The 11,666-nt window shown below is 38.5% G+C and overlaps 1 protein-coding gene across 1 annotated transcript; it reads right to left on the bottom strand.

Moving 5' to 3' along the window:
- On the bottom strand, positions 1-2,271 carry si:ch1073-126c3.2 (uncharacterized protein LOC555816 homolog). Its single transcript, XM_038991963.1, has 6 exons — positions 2,136-2,271; positions 1,815-1,912; positions 1,525-1,639; positions 1,215-1,327; positions 663-777; positions 1-448 (listed from the first exon to the last, which is right to left on the bottom strand). Exons 1-6 carry the CDS (start codon positions 2,185-2,187, stop codon positions 279-281), a joined length of 663 nt encoding a protein of 220 aa, XP_038847891.1. The 5' UTR covers positions 2,188-2,271; the 3' UTR covers positions 1-278.
- Between the last annotated feature and the right edge of the window lie 9,395 nt (positions 2,272-11,666).

Below are 11,666 nucleotides of genomic sequence, written 5' to 3'. Positions count from 1 at the left end.
TCTTTGTGCTCAGCAGAACAGAAGTATGGAAGAAATGGTTTAATGTCAAATGTGCTTATTTTTCTTTTGTCATCGTCACTTTCTTTTTCTGACTTGTGGATTGTCTTTGTAATACATGTCATGTTTCTGTAGCAACATTACTTTGTGTGACGATATTTATATTAATAACCAGCACTTCAGGTTTAGGTGTCACACAGATTGGGTGGGTTTGTTGCAAACTGTACACATTCATTTCCACTTATAGCTTTCCCTTCTAGTCTCACTCCTCTCTGTTATGGTTATCCACAGACGAGACAGGAGTATTCTGTTTTTCCCTCGATGTCCTTCAGCTCATTTTCGAACTGCTCAATGAGCTGAGCCTCAAGATCATTGTAACTCTTGGTAGTCAGGCAGTCCTGGTTCTTGGGAAAGTAGGCTGTTTTAGCTCCTGCAATAGATCTCGAGGATTCTGCATTTAAAAAGGGACACACATTCTTACCACTTTTGAACAGCATTGACTTTGGAAAATGTCATCAATATTTCAATATGACTTAATACTTTACAACAGAATGAGAGGATGTTTTAGTTACAGTATTACATATTACAGCTCTACAAGCTGTCCACCATGGCCTTTCTGTGGAGGTACAGAGAGACTTTACAGATGATTTACAGAGGGGACTTACTGTTGCAAACGGCCAGCTTGTTCCCTCCAATGTAATGGGTTGTCCATTTGAATCTGGTGTCTGCACTGCATTCCTCATACAGACGACTGTTCCTCAAGAACGCAAAGTCATAGCCCTGTGTAGTGAATACATTACTATTAATGAGGCAAATATGGCAAATAATTAATAATTTGCTAGAATGCTAGCAGATACCAATAGACTTCCAGCCATTGTGCTAGCCCTAGTTATCATTGGCTCGTAAAACCAACTCTAACTTCCTTCAAACTGGACACAGAGACATACAAATTGTATCCACGATTTCATGGGGAAGTAGATAAAGGGCCTCGTTGCCAAAATCCTGAAGTATCCCTTTAAGGACCAAACATTTATTTATTTATTTTACTTTCCCCCATTTTCTGTAGAAATTCTTTTTTTTGTTGCAGAAACTGTTTGTGTTTCATATAAAGGAATAGCCTATTGTAGAATACTGCATATTTAATCTTTGTGCCACCATACAATGTGATTATAAGAGGCTTTTAGCTCATAGGCCTGTGATGTTGCAGGAAAGAGTACCTCATTGCACATGGGTTTACAGTAACGCCTCTTGTTGATGGTGACACACACAAGTCCTCCTTTACTCTGGGCTACTGCAGCTGGACACTGTTTGGGCTCAACGTCCTGGCAAACTATACAAGGAAAACACACAGAAACACAATAATTACTTAGGTAATACATTTAGAAAGAAAAAAGTAAAGCCAATGTAATTATGGGTTACACTAAAAGAGACCCTTTGCTCTGCCATAGCTTATTTGAGGCCAATAAAGTATTTGTCAGCAACAAACTCTTATTGTACACAGATCTGTGTTTTGCTCAGGACTCTTACCTGTTTTTTGATGTTTCTGTAGAATGACTGTCAGTGTTTGTAGGGAGTTAATCACAAGAGCAGTCTGGTCATCGCTCCACTCGCTAGTAATGTTTTCAGCACATCGTGTTGCCTCCTGTTGACAGATAGTTGAAAGAGATGTCATACATCTGTTTGAAATCGAAGTACCAAAACATGTCAACTTCAAGTTAGATTTACCAAGAGCAACTAATCAGCATTGCATTATTGGTAAAAGTTGACCACAGATTAAACAGTTTTTAGACTAAATTCAGTGATGAAGTTATCCATACTGCAAGCTGAGTAGAGAGCTGTTTAAACATCAAGGTGGTTGAGGAGCAGCTATTGTTCCCAACATCTTCCTCCTGAGCAACAGCATATGAGAGGACAGCTGGCAGACACAAAAACATTCCGAATTACACAACAGTCTCAACCTTGTCTCTGCCAATGCATAGTTGTTCTGCTGATTGAAGAATTAGTGCCATGATGTGACAGGTTGATACTTGGCATGTAGGCCTACTGTGTTTAAATACATTGTTACCATAAACTCAAACACATATAATGAATATGGAGGCTCAATTAAGTTTCTACCCCATCATGGCTTGCCTTCTTACCTGTCAGTGAGCAAAAGCAAAGTAGAACTCTTCTTGTTGTAGTTTGTGTCATGTTGTCAATGTTGTTTCTTCCCTCAGTCTAAGTTGTAACCACCGTTGGTGTATTTAACCACTGACTGGAATTTGGGGAGGGTACAAAGTTTGTTGCTACTGACCAGTTTCCCAGTCATGGGCCAGACTGTGGACTTTCGGGAATTCACAGATTTCGCAATTGTTCAGAAATGTTGTACAATTCAGCAAATTTCTTCATTTCTCACAGAGATGACATTGCTTGTTCTGGATTATGTTTTTGTCAGCATTATATTAACAGGCCATGAGTTATATTCAATTTACACTGTACATGTTTGAGTGAATTCCTTAACTGAGCTGATGGGGGCACTGTTACTGCATGTTTTTTTTCTTCACATTGTCAACGGATCACTTTACATTTGTTGATGCAGGCAGTTGTTATTTTAAAGTTATGATAATGCTTCATTCTTTTCAGAAAATACATTCACCCTCTAGTTATTTTGTTTCAGTTGAGTGAATGTTGCTGTAAGATTTCAAAGACCCATTTGTGTCCCTGTCTGCACATGGACCTGTGAGATCACTCAGTGATGCATAATGTGACCATCCTACACAGTGGCCAAAGGGACTGGTTGAGTCAAAAAGCATGACTGATTGACTAATAAGTATGGGTGGCATTCATTATGCATGGAGATGAACAGAGAAACATTCATTATGCATGGAGATGATCAGAGAAACATTCATTACGCATGGAGATGATCAGAGAAACATTCATTATGCATGGAGATGATCAGGGAAACATTCATTATGCATGGAGATGATCAGGGAAACATTCATTACGCATGGAGATGATCAGGGAAACATTCATTACGCATGGAGATGATCAGGGAAACATTCATTATGCATGGAGATGATCAGGGAAACATTCATTACGCATGAAGATGATCAGGGAAACATTCATTACGCATGGAGATGATCAGAGAAACATTCATTACGCATGGAGATGATCAGGGAAACATTCATTACGCATGGAGATGATCAGAGAAACATTCATTATGCATGGAGATGATCAGGGAAACATTCATTACGCATGGAGATGATCAGGGAAACATTCATTATGCATGGAGATGATCAGGGAAACATTCATTATGCATGGAGATGATCAGAGAAACATTCATTACGCATGGAGATGATCAGAGAAACATTCATTATGCATGGAGATGATCAGAGAAACATTCATTATGCATGGAGATGATCAGAGAAACATTCATTATGCATGGAGATGATCAGAGAAACATTCATTATGCATGGAGATGATCAGGGAAACATTCATTACGCATGGAGATGATCAGGGAAACATTCATTATGCATGGAGATGATCAGGGAAACATTCATTACGCATGGAGATGATCAGAGAAACATTCATTACGCATGGAGATGATCAGAGAAACATTCATTATGCATGGAGATGATCAGGAAAACATTCATTATGCATGGAGATGATCAGGGAAACATTCATTATGTATGGAGATGATCAGAGAAACATTCATTATGCATGGAGATGATCAGGGAAACATTCATTATGCATGGAGATGATCAGAGAAACATTCATTATGCATGGAGATGATCAGGGAAACATTCATTATGCATGGAGATGATCAGGGAAACATTCATTACGCATGGAGATGATCAGGGAAACATTCATTACGCATGGAGATGATCAGAGAAACATTCATTATGCATGGAGATGATCAGGGAAACATTCATTATGCATGGAGATGATCAGGGAAACATTCATTACGCATGGAGATGATCAGAGAAACATTCATTATGCATGGAGATGATCAGGGAAACATTCATTATGCATGGAGATGATCAGGGAAACATTCATTATGCATGGAGATGATCAGAGAAACATTCATTACGCATGGAGATGATCAGAGAAACATTCATTATGCATGGAGATGATCAGAGAAACATTCATTATGCATGGAGATGATCAGAGAAACATTCATTATGCATGGAGATGATCAGGGAAACATTCATTATGCATGGAGATGATCAGGGAAACATTCATTACGCATGGAGATGATCAGAGAAACATTCATTATGCATGGAGATGATCAGGGAAACATTCATTATGCATGGAGATGATCAGGGAAACATTCATTACGCATGGAGATGATCAGGGAAACATTCATTACGCATGAAGATGATCAGAGAAACATTCATTATGCATGGAGATGATCAGGGAAACATTCATTATGCATGGAGATGATCAGGGAAACATTCATTATGCATGGAGATGATCAGAGAAACATTCATTACGCATGGAGATGATCAGAGAAACATTCATTATGCATGGAGATGATCAGGGAAACATTCATTACGCATGGAGATGATCAGGGAAACATTCATTACGCATGAAGATGATCAGAGAAACATTCATTATGCATGGAGATGATCAGGGAAACATTCATTATGCATGGAGATGATCAGGGAAACATTCATTATGCATGGAGATGATCAGAGAAACATTCATTACGCATGGAGATGATCAGAGAAACATTCATTATGCATGGAGATGATCAGGGAAACATTCATTATGCATGGAGATGATCAGGGAAACATTCATTACGCATGGAGATGATCAGGGAAACATTCATTACGCATGGAGATGATCAGGGAAACATTCATTATGCATGGAGATGATCAGGGAAACATTCATTACGCATGGAGATGATCAGGGAAACATTCATTATGCATGGAGATGATCAGGGAAACATTCATTACGCATGGAGATGATCAGAGAAACATTCATTATGCATGGAGATGATCAGGGAAACATTCATTACGCATGGAGATGATCAGAGAAACATTCATTATGCATGGAGATGATCAGGGAAACATTCATTATGCATGGAGATGATCAGGGAAACATTCATTATGCATGGAGATGATCAGGGAAACATTCATTATGCATGGAGATGATCAGAGAAACATTCATTACGCATGGAGATGATCAGAGAAACATTCATTATGCATGGAGATGATCAGGGAAACATTCATTATGCATGGAGATGATCAGGGAAACATTCATTACGCATGGAGATGATCAGGGAAACATTCATTACGCATGGAGATGATCAGGGAAACATTCATTATGCATGGAGATGATCAGGGAAACATTCATTACGCATGAAGATGATCAGGGAAACATTCATTACGCATGGAGATGATCAGAGAAACATTCATTACGCATGGAGATGATCAGGGAAACATTCATTACGCATGGAGATGATCAGAGAAACATTCATTATGCATGGAGATGATCAGGGAAACATTCATTACGCATGGAGATGATCAGGGAAACATTCATTATGCATGGAGATGATCAGGGAAACATTCATTATGCATGGAGATGATCAGAGAAACATTCATTACGCATGGAGATGATCAGAGAAACATTCATTATGCATGGAGATGATCAGAGAAACATTCATTATGCATGGAGATGATCAGAGAAACATTCATTATGCATGGAGATGATCAGAGAAACATTCATTATGCATGGAGATGATCAGGGAAACATTCATTACGCATGGAGATGATCAGGGAAACATTCATTATGCATGGAGATGATCAGGGAAACATTCATTACGCATGGAGATGATCAGAGAAACATTCATTACGCATGGAGATGATCAGAGAAACATTCATTATGCATGGAGATGATCAGGAAAACATTCATTATGCATGGAGATGATCAGGGAAACATTCATTATGTATGGAGATGATCAGAGAAACATTCATTATGCATGGAGATGATCAGGGAAACATTCATTATGCATGGAGATGATCAGAGAAACATTCATTATGCATGGAGATGATCAGGGAAACATTCATTATGCATGGAGATGATCAGGGAAACATTCATTACGCATGGAGATGATCAGGGAAACATTCATTACGCATGGAGATGATCAGAGAAACATTCATTATGCATGGAGATGATCAGGGAAACATTCATTATGCATGGAGATGATCAGGGAAACATTCATTACGCATGGAGATGATCAGAGAAACATTCATTATGCATGGAGATGATCAGGGAAACATTCATTATGCATGGAGATGATCAGGGAAACATTCATTATGCATGGAGATGATCAGAGAAACATTCATTACGCATGGAGATGATCAGAGAAACATTCATTATGCATGGAGATGATCAGAGAAACATTCATTATGCATGGAGATGATCAGAGAAACATTCATTATGCATGGAGATGATCAGGGAAACATTCATTATGCATGGAGATGATCAGGGAAACATTCATTACGCATGGAGATGATCAGAGAAACATTCATTATGCATGGAGATGATCAGGGAAACATTCATTATGCATGGAGATGATCAGGGAAACATTCATTACGCATGGAGATGATCAGGGAAACATTCATTACGCATGAAGATGATCAGAGAAACATTCATTATGCATGGAGATGATCAGGGAAACATTCATTATGCATGGAGATGATCAGGGAAACATTCATTATGCATGGAGATGATCAGAGAAACATTCATTACGCATGGAGATGATCAGAGAAACATTCATTATGCATGGAGATGATCAGGGAAACATTCATTACGCATGGAGATGATCAGGGAAACATTCATTACGCATGAAGATGATCAGAGAAACATTCATTATGCATGGAGATGATCAGGGAAACATTCATTATGCATGGAGATGATCAGGGAAACATTCATTATGCATGGAGATGATCAGAGAAACATTCATTACGCATGGAGATGATCAGAGAAACATTCATTATGCATGGAGATGATCAGGGAAACATTCATTATGCATGGAGATGATCAGGGAAACATTCATTACGCATGGAGATGATCAGGGAAACATTCATTACGCATGGAGATGATCAGGGAAACATTCATTATGCATGGAGATGATCAGGGAAACATTCATTACGCATGGAGATGATCAGGGAAACATTCATTATGCATGGAGATGATCAGGGAAACATTCATTACGCATGGAGATGATCAGAGAAACATTCATTATGCATGGAGATGATCAGGGAAACATTCATTACGCATGGAGATGATCAGAGAAACATTCATTATGCATGGAGATGATCAGGGAAACATTCATTATGCATGGAGATGATCAGGGAAACATTCATTATGCATGGAGATGATCAGGGAAACATTCATTATGCATGGAGATGATCAGGGAAACATTCATTACGCATGGAGATGATCAGAGAAACATTCATTACGCATGGGGATGATCAGGGAAACATTCATTATGCATGGAGATGATCAGGGAAACATTCATTACGCATGGAGATGATCAGGGAAACATTCATTACGCATGGAGATGATCAGGGAAACATTCATTACGCATGGAGATGATCAGGGAAACATTCATTACGCATGGAGATGATCAGGGAAACATTCAATAGGCATGGAGATGATCAGGGAAACATTCATTACGCATGGAGATGATCAGGGAAACATTCATTATGCATGGAGATGATCAGGGAAACATTCAATAGGCATGGAGATGATCAGGGAAACATTCATTATGCATGGATATGATCAGGGAAACATTCATTACACATTGAGATGATCAGGGAAACATTCATTGTGTATGGAGATGATCAGGGAAACATTCATTATTTAGAGTTTTGGAAATAAAATTGAGCTCATTAAGACAGAAAGTGGGTTTTGTTGGATTTAATCAAAAATCGAAGTAATTCAAATGTATTTTTTTCCATCATTTAACTATGCAAGTCAGTAAAGAACAAATTCTTATTTTCAATGACGGCCTAGGAACAGTGGGTTAACTACCTTGTTCAGGGGCAGAACGACAGATTTCTACCTTGTCAGCTCAGGGATTTGATCTTACAACCTTTAGGTTACTAGTCCAATGCTCTAACCACTTCTACGCTGCCGCCCCCATACAATTTACAAGCTTTCATTTTGTCACAAAAGCTGTCAACTTTTGACATCATTGACTATTTGACGGTATATTTACTGCATTTACTGGCAACGCAATACATTCATATTTTTTTTCATGGCATACTTTTGTTGTCTTGAAAATTGCAATCAGAATAGTGTATACCACATTTATGACAAAAAACGCAACAATAAACTGTAAATCACTGCAGACAGTGAATGTAGCACACATATAATTATAATTCAAATGATAAGTTTGCCCCTTTCTATGAATAGATGCAGGCTGAATAGACATCAGAAAATGGTAATTGTCATAAAAATCTGATCATCCATTGCACACACTGATATGCCCCTGTGACCGGTGTCAGTACTGTGATGAATGGTTGGAGAAAACAGGGTCCCTTTTTTCTGTTGAACCTTTTTCAAATATCAATGACATTCTCCCAGGATTCTACCACTCCTTCATCGTCATTCTATTAAATGACCGAAGTGTCAGAAAAGGCAGCTCAGTTGTCAAATGACTCACATGGATTAATTCTAGTTTCCGAGAATGAGCTAATTGATATTCAAGCTGCTGACACCTATGGTGGAGATTATGCGTTGTCTGGACTAGCGCCTCAAGGGAAAGTTCAAACACGGCAACACATTATTCAATATTATAAAACAAATTGTTTGGATCATGGATGCTGATTGGTTGATATTTAGGGAGTTGTGTCATAATGTCTCCCTTGGGAAAAAGTGTCTTCACATTATTTTTACATGCTACTTTTTGGTTTACAACATTTGGGGGTTGTATAAACCTACCTGTCTGCCTTTACAACCTGTGCAACAGTGTATCATTTTACAAATATAATCTCTCCCGTGCCAGCAAAGAAGAGGAAAACATTGGCTGTCACCAACCAATGCCAGGACCATGGAAAGTTCTTCCACTCGTGTGCCATCCTGGCAGGTCACCCATGATAAAAGTCAGTTTTCGACATCCATCCATGTCTGAGGACATCGGGAGATGAACTGTAAACCGGCTACTAGGGGCAACAGTGAGTGGTAATAACAACATTTTTGTTTTAAGCCATCCCAAACCTTAACCCAACCATTCGGAGTTAATGCCTAACCTTAAGAATTTGGAGTTAATGCCTAAACTTAACCTTAAACACTTTGAAATTTGACGTTTGATGAACATCGTTGAACGTCTAATTCTGACGGTTGGTTAGCTATGACTCGCCAAACATAGTTGTTGCCTATGTAGGCTTTTTGGATCTTTATTCACTTCATTTATTAAAGTTCTTGTTTCTCATCATCATTGAATCTCTAACTACAGGTCAATGTTTTGAATAGGATAGCAACGCCAAATGAATTGAACGATTAGAACTAACGACTGGGTCTAAACAGTAGAAAATAATTACAAAGACCAGCCCGCCTGTGTAGCAACTTCAGACTGCAAAAACACATTTTCTTGTTAAAATAATGTTTTGAATGAAAACATTTAATTAATATTTGTATAAATATGTTGAAAACCATTTCATAAAAGCAATAATGCCATCGAACCTGGGAATGATCTTTTGACAACTCCCTCCAAGGGCAGTATCCTGGTCCTTGGCTTCGCCTTGGGCCTCAGAGCAGCCCTTGTCGGGAGTTGTCACACGATAAATCCCGGGTTCGAGGGGATTATTGCTTAAATAATTAATAATCCTGTTAATTGCTAATTCGTTTTGTTTTAAGATTGATTACTTCCACACAGTTAAAAGTCACAGTGTTCTGTTTCATACCCAAAGGATACAGTACATAAATATCTATTGTCTATCTATCATGTCCGGAAAATGGATTACCCTTTAATAAAAGCCTCTCTGTATGTGTCTGGAAGGAGGAGTGGGGAAAATTGTCTGACCATGCTTTTGAGAGAGTTTTCTCAGAGATCTTTTCAAATGCAACTTTGAGACTGTGAATGATTAAGTATCTAAGGCCCAGCAGGGTAGTTACTCTGAGCTTTGCGCAGTTGTTTTGTGTTCTGTTTTGACAAATTAAGATCACAGAATCCACTTAACCTTATGAGTCCCACTGTCACGCCGACGTGATTTAGGACTTCTAACCCCTTTGAAACAGACTTATAGGTTGTACCATTGGATTTGCCGATGTCTTCTGCGTCCGTTGGTACCAACCATAGTGTCTATAATACTATAACTATATAAGGGCTGGACATAAATGAAAGTCAGATAAATAAACAACTGATTTTTGCTGGGGTCTCAGGACTGATTGGGTTAAGGTGAAGGGAAAACAACACATTTTAAGAAGAGCCTTGACTTCAGCTTTCTCTCAGAAAACACTCCGCACATACAGGCAGACACCAGTATGCAGAAGATTAGTAAACACCTTGGAAACATGCACTTAGAAATGTACAAGCACTCAAATCCACATGCCGAGGAAACATCAATTTATTTCTCAAATATGTATAAGATGTAAATCAGAATAAAACATTTTCCCCTGCTAGTCTCTAGAGTCATGTGCTTGCTGTTGCTAACCAGATACATATTACAGTCCTGGGAGCAAAGAAAGAAAGCACAGACAAAAGGAAAGATCTCTATTATTCAGTGTGAATCAGTGTTCCTAGAACACTGGCAGGCACAGCTATTCATCGAGGCCAGACTGACAGGTGTCTTCTGCCATAGCTGTTCACATTGAACCCACATCGATTGTCTGCATATCAACTACTTACTGTGGAGAATTGACATTACACAGAGTATGTCATTGCCAATTAAAAAAAAATGGGGGATGAGTTCATTGTTTTCTCCAGCAGAAATTGAATGGCATAATATAGCTAGTGTGGCTGCCATAATTCAAGCTTAGTATAGACATTTCATTGCACAGTATGTCTTCACATCATGTGTGTTTTTGCGTGGCAAGACATTGTCTTTCGTGCAATATGTTCCAGATGAGTAGTTTGTGGATTGACCCAAAGTGTTGTCTGGCCTTTTTTACCTGGTCTTGGGGATCGCCAAGCATCTACAGGCTCATGATCATTGTACTTCTATCATCTCAGTGCAATATGAGGATTTAATTGGCTAATAGCCATGAGAATATTGATGCTAATGAGGGACAAAGTAGGTTTATATAGCTACTGTGGCTCGAGGCTACCACTAGTCCACTAGTCCTAAAAGTTGGCTTTAGTAGTATTTATTTTAGCTGAAAGGAAAACATACAAAGTTAACGCCAATTGCAGTTCAAGTTGATGTTGAAGATTTCAAATCACTGTATCAGTGTACATTACAGTGTGTGTATTTTGTAACAGTATTTTTATTGGAATTTCACAATTTTCACCCATATTAAGACATACAACAACAGAGACAAAGCAAAAAAACAGCACTCACTTACACATACCTGAGTGTATATATATATACATACACATACATACATACAGAGGGGAGAAGAAGTATTTGATACACTGCCGATTTTGCAGGTTTTCCTACTTACAAAGCATGTAGAGGTCTGTAATTTTTATCATAGGTACACTTCAACTCTGAGAGACGGAATCTAAAACAAAAATC

This window comes from Salvelinus namaycush, chromosome 4 (genome assembly GCF_016432855.1).
Source record: "Salvelinus namaycush isolate Seneca chromosome 4, SaNama_1.0, whole genome shotgun sequence".
Taxonomy (NCBI): Eukaryota; Metazoa; Chordata; class Actinopteri; order Salmoniformes; family Salmonidae; genus Salvelinus; species Salvelinus namaycush.
This window is presented reverse-complemented; position numbering and strand designations above follow the sequence as displayed.